The 19,457-nt window shown below is 40.6% G+C and overlaps 1 protein-coding gene across 1 annotated transcript in view; it reads left to right on the forward strand.

Moving 5' to 3' along the window:
* REXO5 (RNA exonuclease 5) overlaps positions 1-19,457 on the forward strand; it is a 42,682-nt gene that overhangs the window by 11,990 nt on the left and 11,235 nt on the right. Inside the window, exons 7-15 of the mRNA XM_063429490.1 lie at positions 519-607; positions 1,456-1,571; positions 1,992-2,130; positions 2,838-2,932; positions 4,139-4,241; positions 5,129-5,286; positions 6,862-6,976; positions 11,420-11,524; positions 19,147-19,284. Coding sequence (XP_063285560.1) covers positions 519-607; positions 1,456-1,571; positions 1,992-2,130; positions 2,838-2,932; positions 4,139-4,241; positions 5,129-5,286; positions 6,862-6,976; positions 11,420-11,524; positions 19,147-19,284 — 1,058 coding nt within the window. The remainder of the gene's footprint in view (positions 1-518; positions 608-1,455; positions 1,572-1,991; positions 2,131-2,837; positions 2,933-4,138; positions 4,242-5,128; positions 5,287-6,861; positions 6,977-11,419; positions 11,525-19,146; positions 19,285-19,457) is intronic.

Consider the following 19,457-nt stretch of genomic DNA (forward strand, 5'->3'; position numbering starts at 1 on the left):
AGAGAAGCGTTCGATTGCTGGAGACCATCCATCTTGATAATCTTACTCAAAGGAGGAGCAGTAAACGCAGTGAGTTTGGGACACCGCTGGATGAAAGGTGAGTATGACTTTATTTTTTTTATATTTACTAAAAGGTGCCCAATAATGTAAAAGGCACCAGAGACACACAAACGTTAATACATATATGTATTTATAATGTTACAGTGTTTTTTTTCAAAATACATTTTAACAGATTTTTAACCCCCTACAAAGACACGTCAATAAATATTCCAATTTGTGTGTTCTATTACATCATTCCACATGAAGATGTATCTAAAAGGGCTATAGAGATAAATCCTACCATAGTCAGAAGTAATACACAACTCCAAATAAGTACCAAACAAAATCTCAGTACACATTGTATAGTGGCGTGGTATTAATTAATTAAAGATAATCCGAGGGTCCAGTATGAACAACCTGGTGGAAATTTTTTGTTTACATTTATATGCAATGACGTTATGGCACTTTTTCTCCTGTAGGCTCTTCTGATATCACCCACTTTGTGCATTCTGGCTGCACGGGGGAGGTTACTGACAGCAGCCCTCTGTTTGGGTTGGACTGTGAAATGGTGAGTTGAAGCAAAAACACAGTTTGCTGATTTTGTAAAATCACAAATTTTCAGAATATTAGCAACACCATGATAATTAGCAGGTTTACAACAGACAATATCACTGATTTGTAACTGACACTACAGTGTCACTCTGTTGAGATTCCTGATGTACTGAATTTTTCCTTCTTGTTTGACCTAGAGAGCTCTAATTCTTTAAATTTATTTATATATACACTGGGATACGTCACAGCCATCTTCCTTATACCCTATTTTAACAGTGAGTCGATTGATCCTTTTGTTGTAGACAGTTCTGTGCTTTTCCAATAGGTCCAACAACCACATTAATTAGAAATAGATATTCCAAAATTAAACTGGCCCCAGTTTTGTACATAAATCTAAAGTTTGCTGGCGGGATTTAAACGTGCCTGCTCTTCTATGCCCGCCATGGTAGATGTATATCTTGTTGTACACAAGGCATTGTCGTCATTTGTATTCAACCTGATGCACACATCTCTTAAGGCTATACATCTCTCTATTTTTGTGGGGTTTTTTTTCCTTTAAAAACTAAGTGTATAAATAAAACATTATATGTACTTGTGCTAGCAGCTTGAGTAGCACAGTGTTTTAATAAAATGAAATTATCTGTAAAGGGATTTGTGTTTTTTTGTTTGTTGTTTTTGCACGCCAGCAAGCCTTGTAATTCCTGTTACCATTTGTTTTAATTGACTATTTTTCACACTCGACTATAAATTAATGCTAAAGAATAAAGTCTTGCACAGGTTTATTCTTTGAACGGTGTAACCTATCAGTTATGTCTTCCTTGGTGACTGTCTCTCTTTAAAAAAGTGATGCTGTGCTGTTTGCAGTGTTTGACGACGCGTGGGAGCGAGTTAACACGAATCTCGTTGGTGGCTGCTAACGGTCAATGTATCATGGATGAACTGGTAAAGCCGGATCATGAAATTCTGAACTATATGACTAGGTATTATATGTTTCTTCTTGTTTCACATCTTAGATCTAAGGAAAATTGTGTGTCTTTGTGTTTGTGTAAATAATATATTATTTATATTACCATGCAAACCCTGGCAATCATATAATTAAAACGAATGAGCAATGATACAAACTTCTTCAACCTTCTGTATTGATGTTCTTTCTTGAAGAAGTCTTCTCAGACTAGAACATCTGAATTTATAGGGGACGGTATATATATATATATATATATAAAGTAATCCTGGGGCACCATTCTAATGGTGAAGCCATCTTCTGGGTCGTTCCACTGGTTTATATCCTGACTGCTCCTTTACTATACCTTTGTTCAAATGTATTCTTTATACATTACACATGTTTTGAGATCTGGATATTCTTGCTGTATAGCGTTCATCTTGTTTAATTACTTCCAAAGGTTCTCTGGAATTACAAGGAAAATGCTTCTCCCGGTGACAACTAAACTAAAAGATATTCAGGAAAAAGTGAAAACTCTCCTTCCTTCCAATGCAGTTTTGGTGGGACATTCGTTAGATAATGACCTCAGGGCGTTACAAGTAAGTATTGCAAAGTGATAAATGGTGTAATATAAGAATATAATATTCATAATACAATCATTTTCTATAGTAGTGTCTAGGTAAGACAGGTGTTCCTTTCATGGCTTATCATGTGACTGTTGATATACCACCACTTTAGCATGAGCTTAGTTTGTGTAGAAAGTCTCCTGAAATCCAGTGAAGCGCAATTTGTAACACATCTATTCAATTTCAAAACCTGTACATATTGCAGCTTAAAAGAAAAAAGGGAGAACGGTAGAATCAGTATATATTAGATGCCATTGCTAAATGATTGTTCATCATTCTTTAAAATGAATATTGGAATGTTAGGCACTTGGCGATACTCCCAGCCTATTATTGGCAGCCCAACAAATCTTCCAATCGTTTCAACCAGGTGGAATGAGTGTGGGCCACTTGAAAGGAAAGTCTTGGAGATCGAGCCCAGTGAAATAACATAGTAGCAGGACTCCAACTTTTCACTCACTACTGGCTATTTTCTAGTTACGATTTAGCCCTGGCGGGTAGAAATTCACCCCAGGTTAGTGTGTGATGGATATTCCAGACTTGTAGCGGGAGTAACTTTGTAAAACGTGCCTAGTAGCGTAGAACTTGACATTTCAAGCCCTGGTAGTACCATTAGAATTTAAAATGTACGTTTAAAATGCAGTACTATTACAATATACTTATGATTATTATGTTTTTTTTAGATGATTCATACAAATGTTATTGATACAGCGCTCCTTTACGCCGGGGAACAGGGCAGAAAATACAGACTGAAATTCTTGGCTCAAGCAGTTCTTGGGTAGGTTTTTATATTGCGTTTACTCGTCTGTGGTTCATACGCATTGTAGAGATGGAGAAAACAATTCAACTATTATGTAAAATCGATAGAGATTTGTTTTAAAATGAACCCATTTTTGCATTTATTTAAATCAGCCTCAAATACATTGAATTCCAGTACTGCTATTTCTTCAGTTTCATGCGTGTTACACTTCTGTAACACCCCCCTCCGGGTTGTCCTTCGCTCAGCCCGGTCACTTTTTTTTTTTTTTACTTGCCCTGCATGTGGATACTTTCCCAAGCATAGCAAGTTTCCTGCGTCATGGTTTCTGAACATAGTAACGTCAATTACTTAGTTCCTATACTCCATAAACAGCGCTAGCAGCGTCAGCTATGGAATTTCCATAGCAACCACTGCCTATGCGCTTTTGTTGCACCGCTTGGGAGAGCAGAAGGTCCCCCTATGAGAGGTCCTTTCTGCTTTTCCTTGTCAGTCAAATTGTCAGCATGTCGTAGATTTGACGAAGAGATGGTGGACCTATTAAAAAAAATAAAAAAAAAATCTCTCTATGTATACATTTACTAGCAAATCTGCTATCACATTGTAAAGACGAAATCTATTCTTTAAAAATATTCCAAAAAACAAATGTCCTACCCTTTTAATGACAGCAGAGCTAGTTGCCAAACCTCAAAAGGCAGGACATTCCGAGTAACATAAGGTTTCCAGGAACAAAATTATGAAAGTGGCAAGTTGTAACATTTGTTCCTTTATGGGGTTAAATAGCAAATTATTTCACATGCGCATTGTGCGCCAGACAAATAGCGAACACATTTCTAACCCCTCATATTTGAATTCTATTCCTTTAGCAGTAAACTCCGTAAACTCCCATAACCCCTTGCCAGGCTCTACCTGTGTCATTGGAGTTGTAGTTCGATTGGCAATCTGATATTTAAATATGGTTGGTCTGTAACCTTAAAAGATATTTCTCTTCAATTCTTTGCTTATCTGTTTAATTATCATATCTGTGTAAACTTTCACTCTACAGCTCAGATTCTACATGTTAATACCTTTTTGAAAGGTGAAGTTTATTTTATTTATTTTATTGTTTTTAAGTATAATAAGATCCTTGAATGTATTATTAAACCCCCATTTTTTTTTTTTTATTGACGACTAATATTGCCTGAAGGATAGAATGATGTTTGCATGTAATCTTCTCGTGTGCTGTAGGAGGGAGATCCAGCGTGAAGAAGTCGTTGGTCACAATCCATTTGAAGATGCAAAGGCAGCATTGGACTTGGCTCAGTATTTTATTCAGCAGGGGCCTGGGAAGGTGAGAATTCCACAATCATGATAATCTCATCATGTTGTAAAACGGCTATACAGCACATCATATTGCTCTGACCAGACTTACGGGTTTTTCATATAATTTAACATTTCCATTTATATAAATAAAGCTAGTAAACATGCACTTTATTAGTTGTCATTTGAGTACAGGATCAAAAACAACTCTGCCATGTACAAATGTGTTTTGTTTTAGGCTATTTTAACAATTCTGCAATGTAGAGAATACAGGAATTTACATGTACTTACTTTCATCTTCAAATTTGATGTAGTAAGTATGGCAATAGGCAACTAAGGGCTTTATTTAATATTGTTGGATATGTTTTTCAAATTATTTAATACTTTTTGATAAACTTTTAAAATTATTTATTATTATGAATAAATGTAATTCAGTGATATATTGATAATTCTTGTATATATTGTTATATATATATATATATATATATATATATATATTTCTACATCTGAAATATATATTTTGAAAAACAATATTAAATTGGCTCCTAAGTAAGATTGGAAAGTAGTGGCCTTTCTGAGTATGTGGGCACTTGGCAGCCTCCTCTTTGTACCCTTTCTTAAAGGGACACTCCAGGCACCAAAACAACTTCATTCACTAAACTGGCTTGGAATGAAACCTACCTTTCTCAAGCTTTGGGGTTAAACCATCTGAGAACGGTTTAGCCCCTTGATATGAGTGCTTCCATGGGCCTCCTGACACCAAAGGAACTTCATTTAGATGCAGTTGTTTTGGTGCCTGGAGTGTCCGTTTAAATATTAACTCCTCTATCTAACAATACATTTTTTTCCTTGAAATTGTTGTTTGTTCAGATTGCCGATGGTCTCGATTATTGACAATATGGGTTTATGACATTCCAGGTTGCAGAACTTAACGTTGGGAAAATCCTCAGAAATATAAATAATCCAAATGGGTCACTGGCAGCACAAGAGGCCACATCAGTTTTACAGCACAATGGGTTCATTCATCCACTGAACACAGTCACAAGGAATGCTGATTTACCCGCAACAGAACCCAGGTAATATATGCATCATTTACAGCTTCTCTAGCTCATAATAGGTTAATATTATGAGACATATATTTAGATTTTTCTTTTTAAATTCCCATTTTCTAAATTAGGTTAGATTTAACCTATTAAGTAGGTTTAGGGCACTGCCTTCTAAGCTTTTATTCACAATACCCTAAATACCAAAGTATACTACAAAATACTTCTTCTTGGGTAGCAATTTGCCATTTAGAAACCTGAATATGAAAAGAGAAAGTGCACTGTGCAATAAAGTTGCTTATGTAACATCTCAACACATGTGTAAGTACCTTTAACTTCACACACATCTTGTATAAAAATAGTGAACTCAGTGAAATCTATCTACTAAAAGTGAACCCAGTATATCTACACTTGCCCTCCTAGATAAAGAGAGTGATATATTGTTATAACCGTGTTCCTAAAAAAAGGGAAATAGGTGTAGTATATCAAAACTTTTGAGTAAAGTGTATGTATTCACATGAACCACACTCACATGATACAGAGCCCTTCAAGGAGAGGCTCAAAATCCATTTGCAGCTGTATATTGGGTAATACCAGAACTTCTACTTAATCTTGATTCAAATGTTCTCAGAAAAGGCAAACGGAAGCAAACAAGCCTAGTGTGATACAATAAATATCAGGTGCAAGATTACAAAGGGATTCTGGTATTACCCAAAATTGCGCTGTAAATGAAATTTGAGCCTTACCTTGTAGTGCTCTGTACCATGTGAGTGTGGTTTATACTACACCATATTCTGCTATTTTCCTTTTTTAGAAACCTGAATATGCACAGTGAAAACATTGATATTTATAAAATAATAATTATTGGTTGGAAGTCAGACACTGGTCACCATGCTGTTTTGAAACCCAAGTGCACCTCTGGGCTTGGAATTTGAAATACACAGGCTTCTTCAGTAGTTGCAAACTTTCCAAATTCATAGTAAGCTCCTTCCAGGTTTACCTGCAGGGCTACCCACATAACACTGCTTGACTTTGATTTCCTGACTAGTAGTGAAGTCACTGAACTTTATACATAAAACTAAGGTAGTTAACTCTTCTCCAAACTCTGCTTCTTTACTAAAACCAGAGACGAAGCTGCTCCTCTTCTGTTTCTTATATATCTGCTTTGAGTATGAGCAAGGAGTACATTATCCTTCCATGGGGTGTTTTGTTTTTTTCTGCTAAATTCATGCCACAACAGATTTAAATGAAAAGTTGACAAGTATCATCAAACTCCTACTCTCAAGCTAGATTGTTTTCAGATACCTGTAATATTTAATTATGTTAATTTTATTAATGTTTGGAAATCACATATGATCCTTAAGATCCAAACCACACACCAAGGCTTGGAACAATGGTATTAGAAAACATGTGTGCAACAGTAATACATTTTACCCACATATTATTCCAAACACAACACATGCACATTAACACCTTTAAGGACACATGACAACGAAAGGGGTTAACATAGTTATAAAACAAAAATGATTGTTTTTACCATTGTTGTCTGCTTCATAATTTGTACCACAACGTTATTAATAGTTATGTCTTTGGGTTTTTGTTTTTAAGTTTTGTAGAATCGCTGCATTCATCTGGCAGGAAAATCACTTATGTGACTGAAGTAGATGACCGAAATAACGTAGCCCCGTCATTTGAGCATATTCTGTGCACTTCAGACGAAGAGGTGAGGAACAGTTTCTGCAAGTACTAAGTTCTTTGCTCCGGGTTATTCACTAAAGTGTAAATTGTCTGGAATTCAAAGTGAATTTTAAAGTTTTAGATTACAATAACTGAACTGAAGAAAAACAAAAAATCAAGTCAGCGGCTGTATGTTTTTCGTTTGACTGTTTTGTCCTAAAAGTTAACTTTATGTTCAAGGGACACTATAGTCACCAGAACAACTACAGCTTATTGAATTTGTTCTGGTGAGTAGAATCATTGCCTTCAGGCTTTTTGCTGTAAACACTGTCTTTTCAGAGAAAATGCAGTATTTATATTACAGCCTAGTGATAACTTCACTGGTCACTCCTTAGATGGCTGTTAGAGATCCTTCCTGGGTCATGGCTGCCTAAAATGCATCCAAACATTCAGTATCTCCTCCCTCTGCATGCAGACACTGAACATTCCTCATAGAGATTCATTGATTCAATTCATCTCTATGAGGAGATGCTGATTGTCCAGGGCTGTGTTTGAATCATGCTGGCTCTGCCCCTAATCTGCCTCTTTGTCAGTCTCAGCCAATCATATGGGGAAGCATTGTGATTGGATCAGGCTACCACTTCTGATGATGTCAGCAGACTGCTTGTTTTTCTGAGGCATACAGCATACAGAGTTACAGCTTCAGGCTTGAATACAGAGTTTGCTATATTTATGGAGGCATGAGGGGCCCTGGGGGGCTAGATGGTGGTTTTAACAGTATAGGGTCAGGAATACATGTTTGTGCTCCTGACCCCATAGTGATCCTTTCACTTGGACGTCACAACGATTTTGTTTTAGTGAATAATCTTGTATCCTCTTGTTCTCTGTTCACATTGTTATTTTTATTTTGTTTAAAAGACAATAAACCAGCCCTCTAAAAATTAACATTTAATCAATTAATATACCACATTCTGACGAGAAAAACTGCACAAACCGGGCTGCAAACCCTCAAACTACAAAAAAAACGACACTTAATCCCCCCCTAAGTGCCATGGGGCGAAAATCGAAAAGAATTCCCAAAGAAAAACCCACTCCGGGACTCACAATTGGGGACATGTGGAGACAGGCCCGCGAGGCACACGAGACCAATATGGCGGCGCTCCACGGAGGCTGCTCCGACTTTTCTGAAGATCTATCCGGGGATGAATGTCTGCCAGCCCCCACACTGAGTAAGCCGACACAGCCGACTAGCATCAGTCCGGACACCGCGCCAGTGACTGTAGCGGTCCTCACGAGGCTGCTTGCAGGCCATCACAAAGACCTGCGTGAGGATATCACGGCCCTGCGGGGCGACCTGAAGGGTCTAACGACCCGCCTAACTGCACTCGAATGCACAACCGGCACCAATACTCAAGACCTTGGGGAACTTAAACAGGTTGTAAGAGATCTCCAACGGCAGCAAAAATTACACGAACACCGGATGGCGGAGCAGGAGGATGCCGGAAGAAGAGACAACCTGAAAATCAGAGGGATCTCTGAAACGATCCCCGATACAGATTTACCACAGGTGGCCCAGCGTCTACTTGCCACAATACTACCACCCGCAAAGGCTAACAAGATGGCCCTCGCCAACATTTTCAGAATCCCAAAACCACCTAAAGCACCAACCGAAGCCACGCGAGACGTTATACTCGCCTTCCAAACCAGGAGGGATAAAATGGCGGTCCAAGCCGCCTTGCGGGGCAAAACACCATACCAGTTTGAAGGAATGGCGGTAAGCTTCTTTGCCGACCTCTCGGGAGACACCCTGGCCTGGCGGCGCTCCCTCCAGCCACTCACCACGCTTCTACGCCAACGGGACCTTAAATACAGATGGCAAACGACACACATACTTACTGTGCAGCTGGGACCAGTCTCCCACCGAATCCGGGAACTAGACGACGCAGCCCCGCTCCTACAAGCGCTGGGTCTACCTTCAGACTCCCTCATTCAGGCAGACCCTGAGAGGGCAACTCCCCAACGACTCTCATGGGACCCGGAGAGATCCATCCCGTTCGTGCCAACAAGAGGCACGCCTGATCCATATGTGGCGCTCACCACCTGAAGACGGACACGGTACAGCACAGAAACGAACTACCGACCTGAAGATCCACTTGCCTCGGTGAAACCACCTCCTGACAAGGGACTGTAAATTAGAGACTCTAGCTTTCAGGACTCTATCAAATGCTCCGAAAGGGCCTCAACCCAGATTTCAAACCCCCACCTAAGTATACATACTCTGGCTGACACATACACCCAGCCATGGTCGTCCACCCCCCCAAATACCAAGACACATGACCCCTGTCGCACACAACACATTAAGCTAACACTAACCCATCGATACCCAGCGAAGACCACACAATGTTCACGGCAAAGCTAGGACTTGCCATTCTGATCACACCCTATGTTACGGATGGTACTGACTGGGTCTGACGGGACAAACACTGCCCCAACATGTCGACACACCACAGATCACCCCTCCCTCCCCCCCTTACCCCCTTTCTCCCCCCCCCCCTTACCCTCCCTTCCTCCACTCCCCCGAAGATGCACAACAACGCTCCCCCACTAAATAAGCCGACTAACCAGCGATACATAACGGTATGATGTCTCAATACCGGCCCCACTAATATTAACCACGATTATGCCCGCTAGTTCCCTTATACATCCAGGGCTCTCTTCACCAGATGTCTCCATGCTTTAAAATAACATAGCAGTTTCCTAGCGTTATACAAAACCGTCACACAGTGCCACTAAACTAATATAATACATGCTACTTTAGAACGTGCACAATTTAACCACAATGTACCGATGACTAAGCAACGTAGGCAATGTCAGTCTACTAAACAATGTGTTTTTTTTTTGTTTTTTTTTGCCTCGTGTTCTTAGCCTTGTTACCTGATGCATGTTAACCCAGGTTTTAATGTTCCACGCAACTGTATGCCACGTCTTGCTACTATAATACTAACTCTTGCACAAATGTGCAACCTCTCCAACGCTTCCCAAGAAAAAAGGCACGAAACTCTAATATGTATTTATGGATAATTGGTCCACGGACTATTTCTGTCTCTATGTGCCTCTATCAGACCTAACATTCGTATATTAGTTACATATGCTTAACAGAGTGTAATAGTAAAGCTTCAGTGACGATCTAATGCAATATCCGACCTAGCCTGCTTATACGGTAGACTTATTACTGCCGAGGAAGCTGCTTAAACGACAGAACCGACCTAATTTGTATGTATTGTGAAACCACTAAACGCTGCAGCTGCGGTAATGTCATAACTAACCAAACCTACCTGCTAATTTGACCCACAGTTACTAGCTAAACTTAATTACCTGTATGTATGGGGACACTTCTTGTGTCATTATTAGACTAGACTATACAGCACCCAAACCTAACCATAACCAAACGTAACTATTAAGTTGTTCTTAATGCCTTACAGCACATGTAATGTCTCATTGTGAATACGCTTGTTTTACCTTCTAAAAAAAAAAAAAAAAGTGCAGCTCATCTTGAACTAATATGTTAGCACACTGTTCTTTCCATTGTAACCCCTGTTATATGTCATGGCAAATTATTGTACTTAACACTGCACGCCTAAAATAAAGAATTTAAAAAAAAAAAAAATATACCACATTCTTTTAAAATAATAATCCCCTTTGTTACTTAATTTGCTTAAAGCAGCACATTCATCGTCTGGGGAATTTGCATAATTTGCAATGATGCCGCTTGGGGTCCGGTGACAGGCAAAGGTGAGTTTAACTTACCTGAATCTGTCTGTCACAGGCTCCACCATCTTCTTCCAGCTGGTCCTCTTCAGCTTGAGCCGACTTCACTGCTTTAATCTTGTGCATGCGCAAGAGTACCACATTGAGGTCTATGATGGATCCCGTCGAATCCTACACAGATAGAGTTTATTCCCTGCAGCCGTTACTAATGATGACTGGGGGATTGACACTTCTAGACGGTAGTAGCTCCCCTTTGTCGGGTGTAAGAAAAATACTGAAATAAAGTAGTCCCTAGATTTCCTCACTATATCTTTTGATTGGGTTTTATTATTTTAGTGAAATTCCAACACAGCCAGTCTGAGGATTTTCTAAAGATTTTATCTTTATTAAGTACTCATTTTGCACTCAACCATTCTCTTTCTTCTTGTAAATGAATTTCTCCACTCGGAATGCCGAGTGCCGCCTGTAATATCTGCACATTTACACTAGGGTATTTTATATACCAGTCGTATCCCAGCCATCTGTATTGCATTACCATATTGTGGGTTTAAAGACTAGTTTCAAGTTCTGCTTGCTAGGATCAGTGTTAAACTCTACAGGTTAGCTATACTTTGAACACGACTTGGAATGGATATGTGCACTGACACTGCCTTGTTGTTTGTTTGGTGCTTTGCCTTCACCTTAATTGCAAATGGAGAATATTTATTTTATTTTCTTACAGGTGCTTGAGAGGGCTTGTAATTTAATTCCTGTGTCTCCAATCAGTGTTGTTGAGTTCTGTACCAGGAAGATAAATAGTGAAAACAATGATGTTCTGGAAGCCAAGGTAATGCGTGTCCCTCATATTTACCCTCTTCATAATGAGTCCTCTGTCAAATTAAGATTACATTAAATCCTTAAATGTAGCAACATACAGGGCAGACCTTTGGTACTTTTGATAAATTAACTTAACCCCTTAAGGACACATGACGTGTGTGACACGTCATGATTCCTTTTTATTCCAGAAGTTTGGTCCTTAAGGGGTTAAAAGGATACTCTTTTTTTTTTTTTTTACAATTTGTAAACTTTGCAAAACCGCTGTCAGCCCCTCCTACAAAACCCTTGTCCTGCCCCGCCCCCTCCTACAAAACCCCTGTCCTGCCCCTTCTACAAATCCTGTACTGCCCACGTCTACAAAACCCCCACAACCCCCCTTATAATGACTCCTGTCCCAATACAAAACCCCTGCCCCTTCCACAAAATCCCTGCAGCCCCACACACACATTTACACACAGACAATCACACACACATTTACAGACAGACAATCACACACTCAGTTACAGGCATACAGTCACACAGTCAGTTACAGGCATACATTCACACACAGTTACAGGCAGATAGTCACACGCACACAGTCACACATGCAGTCACAGACAGTCATGCACACAGTTACAGGCAGACAGTCACATATACATTGACACACACACACAACAGCAGCAGACAGTCACATGCACACAGTCACACAATTACAGGCAACATCAAACAGTCACAGGCAGACAGTCACACATACAGTCAGGGTGAAGAATCACCAGAAAAGAGTATGCTTCCTTTCTGATAAATAGGAAGGTTATATAAAGGTCTCCCAAAGAGGCATGTAACTTCTCAGATCCCAGTAAATTAACCCACACCTTAGGTTAAAGAGAATACTAAAACAAATATAGAAAGCAAAAAGAAAAAATCAAATTGCTGTTACCAGGAGATAGTTGCTGCCACATACCGTTCTAAAAATAGTTATATTCTAACCTCACTTATGTAGAATTTTAAATTTTAAATTAGCAATAAAAATGCAGCAAGGGTGGATCTACTAAACAATGTTATACAAAAATAATAACAATAGAATCTTCCATAATCACAAGCCACTTAGAGGTATATAGGTAGTATCTGTGAGTAAAAAAAAAAAAAGTAGTAATATTTATAGTCCTTAATATTTATAAAATATCATAAACGAGCAGGATAATCCTAATGAGTCTTTTGAGTCTATTAGGCTGTATGCTCTTATTTGAATACGGCTGAAATCCCTTCTATTGGAACAGAAGGGAAAACTAGCCTATAGGAGCAAAATGTTAATCTAGTAGCACACTAATAATAATATGTAACAGTGTGGTACACATAAATAATAACGTGATCCAATATGTGAAGAAATGTAGAAATGTGTGATAAACTTTACTACATGAAGGTCAAATTTGATAGACCACAATGTTACCCATCCAACACCAGCCGTTGGTCTTCATAGTACGAAATGCAGAAACATGTCTTTTAGTGTAGTTTTGTAAATGTTATAAAATCAAAGTTATTCACAGATGGTGTAACTCCGGATAAGGTTCCCATTCTTTGTAACCACCTTCAGTTCCGATCCTCTGCCGTTGCTGACTGTCAGAAGCCGGCTTGCAGGCAGCTGCAGAGTCTTGTGTATCCAGAAACTGAAGGGGAGATTTACCGCGTGCGTTCCACTTCGATTCACTTCGCGTTCCAATCTGTGTCTGTTTCGGTGGGATGCAGCCTTACGCGTTTCGTAACGATCTGTCACTTCATCAGTGTAATTCCTACACTGTTCACCTGATTTGGATTAAAGCTGAAAGTCTTCAGTTAAAGCACATCTTGTTCATTTCATTTCAACTCAATTGTGGTGGTGTATACAGCCAAAAAGATTAGAATTGTGTCAAAGTGCCAATATTTATGGACCTGACTGTACATAGTCACATGCAGTCACACACACAGTTATAGGCAGACAGTTACACACACAGTCAGTTACAGGTAGTCACACACAGTCATAGCCAGACAGTCACGCACACAGTTACAGACAGACAGTCACATATACAGTCACTGACACACACTTACAGGCAGACACACACACACACACAGATACAGGCAGACAGTCACACACACACACACACACACACACATAAACACACACAAAGTTACAGGCAGACATTTACACACACAGTTACAGGCAGACAGTCTCGCATACAGTTACACACACACACAAAGTTACAGTCAGACAGTTACACATAGTCTCTCACTCACACACACAGTTACAGGCAGACAGTTTTACACACATACAGTTACACAGACACAGACTCTTACTTACAGACAGTGGGCTGGAGGGGGACTGGATTCCCTGAAGTCCTTCTCTGAAGCCTGTGGAGAAGCAGAGATTCCATCTTGCTGCACCTCCTAACAGCAGCGAGTAAGGGCCATATTAAGCCCCACCCCCGCTGCTGGTTTGGCTCCGCCCCTGATTTTGCTTAGCTCCGCCCCCACTTTACCTCCTTGCAGCCAGTTCAGCTGCTCTTTGCATGTGAGCTGTCCTGGCCGCACGGCACCCTAACTACCATGGGGCCACTGTGCGGCCATACAGTTCACACAGCCCCCTCCAGCACCCAGAACAGAGTCATGGCACGCCCCACCCTGGTGGCACCCAGGGTGGACCACCCCCCCCCCCCCCCTTTAAGTACACTACTGCTCTATGCACCAAACTGTAAGGAAACCTGGCATATCCAATACCCATTCGGTAGTTTCCTCCTGAACGGCCAGAGTAGCAGTGAATGATAACTCTCCTTTCGCTGAAATAAAATAATTAATTTCCATACGAATAACGGCTACCCAAGTAGATTCCCTTAGTAAAGCAGACAGGTACCCAAACATCAGCCGAAGTCTTGATAAAGGGTATAACAGAACTGAAGTTTAATGATGCCACACTGGCTTTTATGCAAGTCCCCGTGCAAGGGGACCTCCCACAGGAACATAAATCATACAGCCAATCATAAACAGAGAAATAGTTAAACACTCCCAGTACAAACATATAATTCCCTCCCCTAGACCTGGAGATAATTAAGGCTGATAAAGTAGTAACTTCATTATCTCCAGGCAGAAAAATCACAATTTCCCCCAACTTTTAGAACACCCCTTAAAACATAAGGTCATATCCCCACAAAAGTCATATCCCCTGATAGCCCTGATCTGGGTGACCAACATATCCAAAAATCACCCATATCAGTTCTGGAGTTTTCGAATTTCATGGATGTCCTAGTTGACCGGTTACCCACGAGGCTCCTGCCGAAAACAGTTCCACAAGTTTTAGTGGTTTTGCCGGTCTCATTCGAAAAGTCTTAAAAAGTGAATAAATCCACGAACGGTTCCCCCTGGCTCCTAGCAGCGATTGTTCCCCTCATTCGAATGCACAAAAGTACCGAACAGCGCTCTTATTGCTGTTCGGGAAATGAAAGACCGGTGTTCGGGAAGTCGAGTGACCGATTTTAGTTCCAGACACTGTTTTCTCAGCCACGTGGCGTTCGACAATACGAACGGTGGCCGCACAGGGAGAGGGCTTAATTGAGGTATGCTTTAAAATTAACGAGCCAGTGGGGTTGTCTCTGTTCGGTATTTACAGCTACCGAATGAAGGGAAATAAAATAAATGAAAGACTTAGTGATTTCTTCACACAAACCAACTGTAGCTTAATGAAGCAGTTATTGTGTATAGATCATGCCCCTTCAGTGTCACTGCTCAATTCTCTGCCATTTAGGAGTAAAAATACTTTGTGCATCCCTAGCCACACCTCCCTGTATGTTGCCTACAAAGCTTTCCTAAACACTTCATGTAAAGAGAGATCTAATGTTTAAGCTTCCTTTGTTGCAGAGTCTGTTTAATTTCAAATTTCTTATCTTCTGCTATGCTATAGCCTGCAGTGTGCTATTAAAGTTCAATTAATTTAGCAGAAAATACAAAATTTGAAACTAAACATGCTGAAATTTAAGAATCAAAGCTTTTATTTGATGGATTCTTTGAAAGTCACAGCCACAGGAGCTTTGGCTATGCAGGCATAAGCAAAGTGAATTACCGTATATACTCGAGTATAAGCCGACCCGAATATAAGCCGAGGCCCCTAATTTTACCCCAAAAAACTGGGAAAACTTATTGACTCAAGTATAAGACTAGGGTGAGAAATGCAGCAGCTACTGGTAAATTTCTAAATAAAATTAGATCCTAAAAATTTTTTATTTACAGTGTGTGTATAATGAATGCAGTGTGTGTGTATGAATGCAGTGTGAGTGTATGAATGCAGTGTGAGTGTATGAATGCAGTGTGAGTGTATGAATGCAGTGTGAGTGTATGAATGCAGTGTGAGTGTATGAGTGCAGCGTGTGAGCGTATGAGTGCAGCGTGTGAGCGTATGAGTGCAGTGTGTGTGTGTGTGTGTTGCAGAGCCTTGGTGGGGGATGGGCAATTTTTTTTTTTTTAATTATTATTTTAATATTTTTTTAATTATTATTTAATATTTTTATGTATTTAATTAAATTTTTTATTATTTTTGTATTATTATTTAATTTTTCTTTTTTTTATTACTACTAATTATTTTTTTTTCGTCCCCCCTCCCTGCTTGATACATGGCAGGGAGGGGGGCTCTCCTTCCCTGGTGGTCCAGCATTGGCAGTTCAGTGGGGGGCTGTGGGGGCTGTGAGAGATGTTACTTACCTCTCCTGCAGCTCCTGTCAGCTCTCTCCTCCTCTGCGCCGTCCGTGCAGCTCCCTCTGTCAGCTCCCAGTGTAAGTCTCGCGAGAGCCGCGGCTCTCGCGAGACTTACACTGGGAGCTGACCGAGGTGCTGAACGGACGGCGCGGAGGAGGAGAGAGCTGACAGGAGCTGCAGGAGAGGTAAGTAAACTCTCTTACAGCCCCCACAGCCCCAGTCTGTATTATGGCAATGCAAATTGCCATAATACAGACTATTGACTCGAGTATAAGCCGAGTTGGGGTTTTTTAGCACAAAAAATGTGCTAAAAAACTCGGCTTATACTCGAGTATATACGGTAACTTCTAAATGGCAGATAATTTAGCAATGAGACTGAAAGGGAATGACCTACAAACCAAAACTGCTTAAATAAGCTAAAGTTGTTTTGGTGCCTAGAGCATCCCTTTAAAACTGGGCCTTTTTACCAACTGTTAACACCAGAAGTTGTCAGTAGCGAGGTAATTTTTGATAAAATATCTTAACCCATTATTCTTGCAAAATATCAAGCAAGTATACAGATAGGCACTTATTGGACACTTGCTTGCAGATGTGTGTAAAGTTATATATGTGTATCCATTGGCATCCGGTCTCTACCGCTAACTGTCTCGAAGCTGCAGAAATAGTGAGTTGTTTGGCCTGCGCGACCCTGACGCGGGCGTACAGCGTCATCACGGGCCAACTCTATTCTCATATTTACCTCCTTTTCGTATGCCTTTTGTGTAGTCTTTCCATAACTTCCATACGAACGTGCGGTTCGGTAGTTTGTTTAATTATTTTACTGCTTGTCGGTTCATATGCATTGGCTCTTGTGACGTTGCGCTCACCCGTTAGGCCTTAAGTTCGTACGCATGAACGTTACTTACGATTTGTACATCATGTCTGTTATAGTGTTCGGTTAAACATGGAGCGTTTGGTTGTTATGCGGCTCTACGCTCCTCTTTGGGGCCGTTCGTATAATTACAGCTGAATACCCTGTTATAGTAATAGGTATTCCCTGGGTCCATGTGGACCTTCGCATAATTGTAGTCCATTGGCTGGTAGGTACGCCATATTATTTTGGTTTTCTGCTATTTAACAGTCACGATATGGGTACTACAACATTGCTATTACTCTCATAGGTATTGCTTGGGTTTCATCTACTCTGTCCTGCTCTATATCCATCTGATACGACAGGTATGTGAAACCAGTGGTCGTTACACTTTCCCCCCCCCCCCCCCCTCCCCATCCTGCAAGTGGTACTAGGGTAAGACTTTGTCTACTAGCTGATGGTGGTATAGAGAGGACCTCCCCCTGTCACTCCCATGCTATCTTTTCGCTTTACTGGTCACCGAGAGGCCAACACCCTGCCACATTTCGGTGGCCACAAAATCTCCTTGGGCCAACACATAGCTAGAGCCTCTCATGCAACTTGGCAACTAGTAGGGCTTCCCTCTCCATTATTAGATAATTTCTTTGCCACTTGACAATAGGTAAGCTAGCCAATATGATATTATCACTTTGGTTACTCACGAATTTTTGTCCTATCCTAGCATGTCTGAACTACCAGAAGCTATTGAGGATTTGTCAATTCCCAGGACTCCTGCAAGCTTGTGATATTTGCTCTTCATCCTCACATACCACGAACCTATGTCCAATACCCCGGAGCTGGGTACTACCTTTCCTTTCCTGAGCTCCTCAGCTAAACCTGAGAAGGTGATTAACGACAAGCTTGGTCGTAATATTGTTTTCTGGGTAAATCCCAGATTTGCAATAACGTTCCTGTGTAATGCAGGTTCCTGTGGATTTAGTGCTTGCCAGTCATTGCATGTGTTTTCTCTTTGTTTTAGGGCACATACCAAGACAATGTGTCCAAATAAATTGTTTCCCAAACCCTACATGGCCTCAATCAATGTGACTTGTTTCGCCGACTTATTACATAACCATCCCTCACCCCACTTGGTGAAGTTTTGGTGACTGTATTCACGGAAGGGTTCCATACGGGAATCATATACATGCCATTCAGCATTACAGAATGTAAGAACCTGCTGTCCACCCTTGCCAATCCAATAGTTGTTAACACTCTGTTACAGAATGAATTGGATCAAGGTTTCCTACTTGGGCCGTTCAGTTTCCCACCTTTCTCAGTATGGAGAACTAACCCTATAGGTGGTCTCTGGTAAAAGTTCAGCCAAGCAAAGGTTGATTGGCAACCTCTCTGCTCCCCACTCACACACGATCCCCAGTCTGAACTCTCATTCATTCAGAGGAATTCTCCCTTCATAATGACACCATAGATAACGCCATTGATGCAATTCTGACTGCAGGGAAGGGGGCGTTGCTGAGTAAGACTGACATCATTAACGTCTTCAAGCTCCTCCCAATCCATCCTTCTTTGTGGCATCTACACGGTGTTAAGTGGCAGGGTTCTTACTATTTTTTCACGCGTCTCACTTTTGGTGCAAAAAGTAGCCCCAGGATTCTCGGTACCTTTGCTGACACTTTATGCTGGCTACTGCTCAATGTCTGTAGATGCCCCACAGTTATTCACTATTTAGATATTGAGAGTAACTTATTTCCACCCAGTAGCCTGAGAGCTATGATCCAGATTGTAGGCTGAAATAAATCTTGTTTGGTGTACTCTTTCTGGCCTCTTTTATTACAGGCCTACCGCATCGTCGGTTTCGGCACACCACAGCCAACTGTTCATATTTTCTATTTTGTTATAGAAGTTATATAATGTCATTACGGCTTTCCATGCCCTGAACACACATATATATAAATAATTTTACTACTGTGCAAAAATAGCATGAGGACTCCTAACTTTTAAAAACTTCTTTATTCAAATTTTGTTTACCTGATTCCAGAGTATTTGTGTTTTGTTCCCTAATGAATTCCATGTTGTCTCTTGTGTGTATCAAGGTGAAATCCAAGTTTGCAGAGATGATGACGGTGTTTGCTGGACCATTTAGGAAAGACTTTTGCTTAAAATCAATAAAGAGGGAATTTCAGAGCTGTGGCCCGATCCATTCCCTTAGCATTCTATCAGAGACATACCAGGTGAGATACTTTAGCAATCAGAGAAAATGTAGTGTTTACATTGGTGCCTAGAAACACCTCTAGAGTAGTCACTCAGACGACCACTAGAGATGCTTTCTATCTCAGTGCTGCACTGAGCATGGAGACGCTGAATGCTCCCCCCAAAAAATACCAGAAAGGTAGATCTACAGCGA

This window comes from Pelobates fuscus, chromosome 8 (genome assembly GCF_036172605.1).
Source record: "Pelobates fuscus isolate aPelFus1 chromosome 8, aPelFus1.pri, whole genome shotgun sequence".
Lineage (NCBI taxonomy): Eukaryota > Metazoa > Chordata > Amphibia > Anura > Pelobatidae > Pelobates > Pelobates fuscus.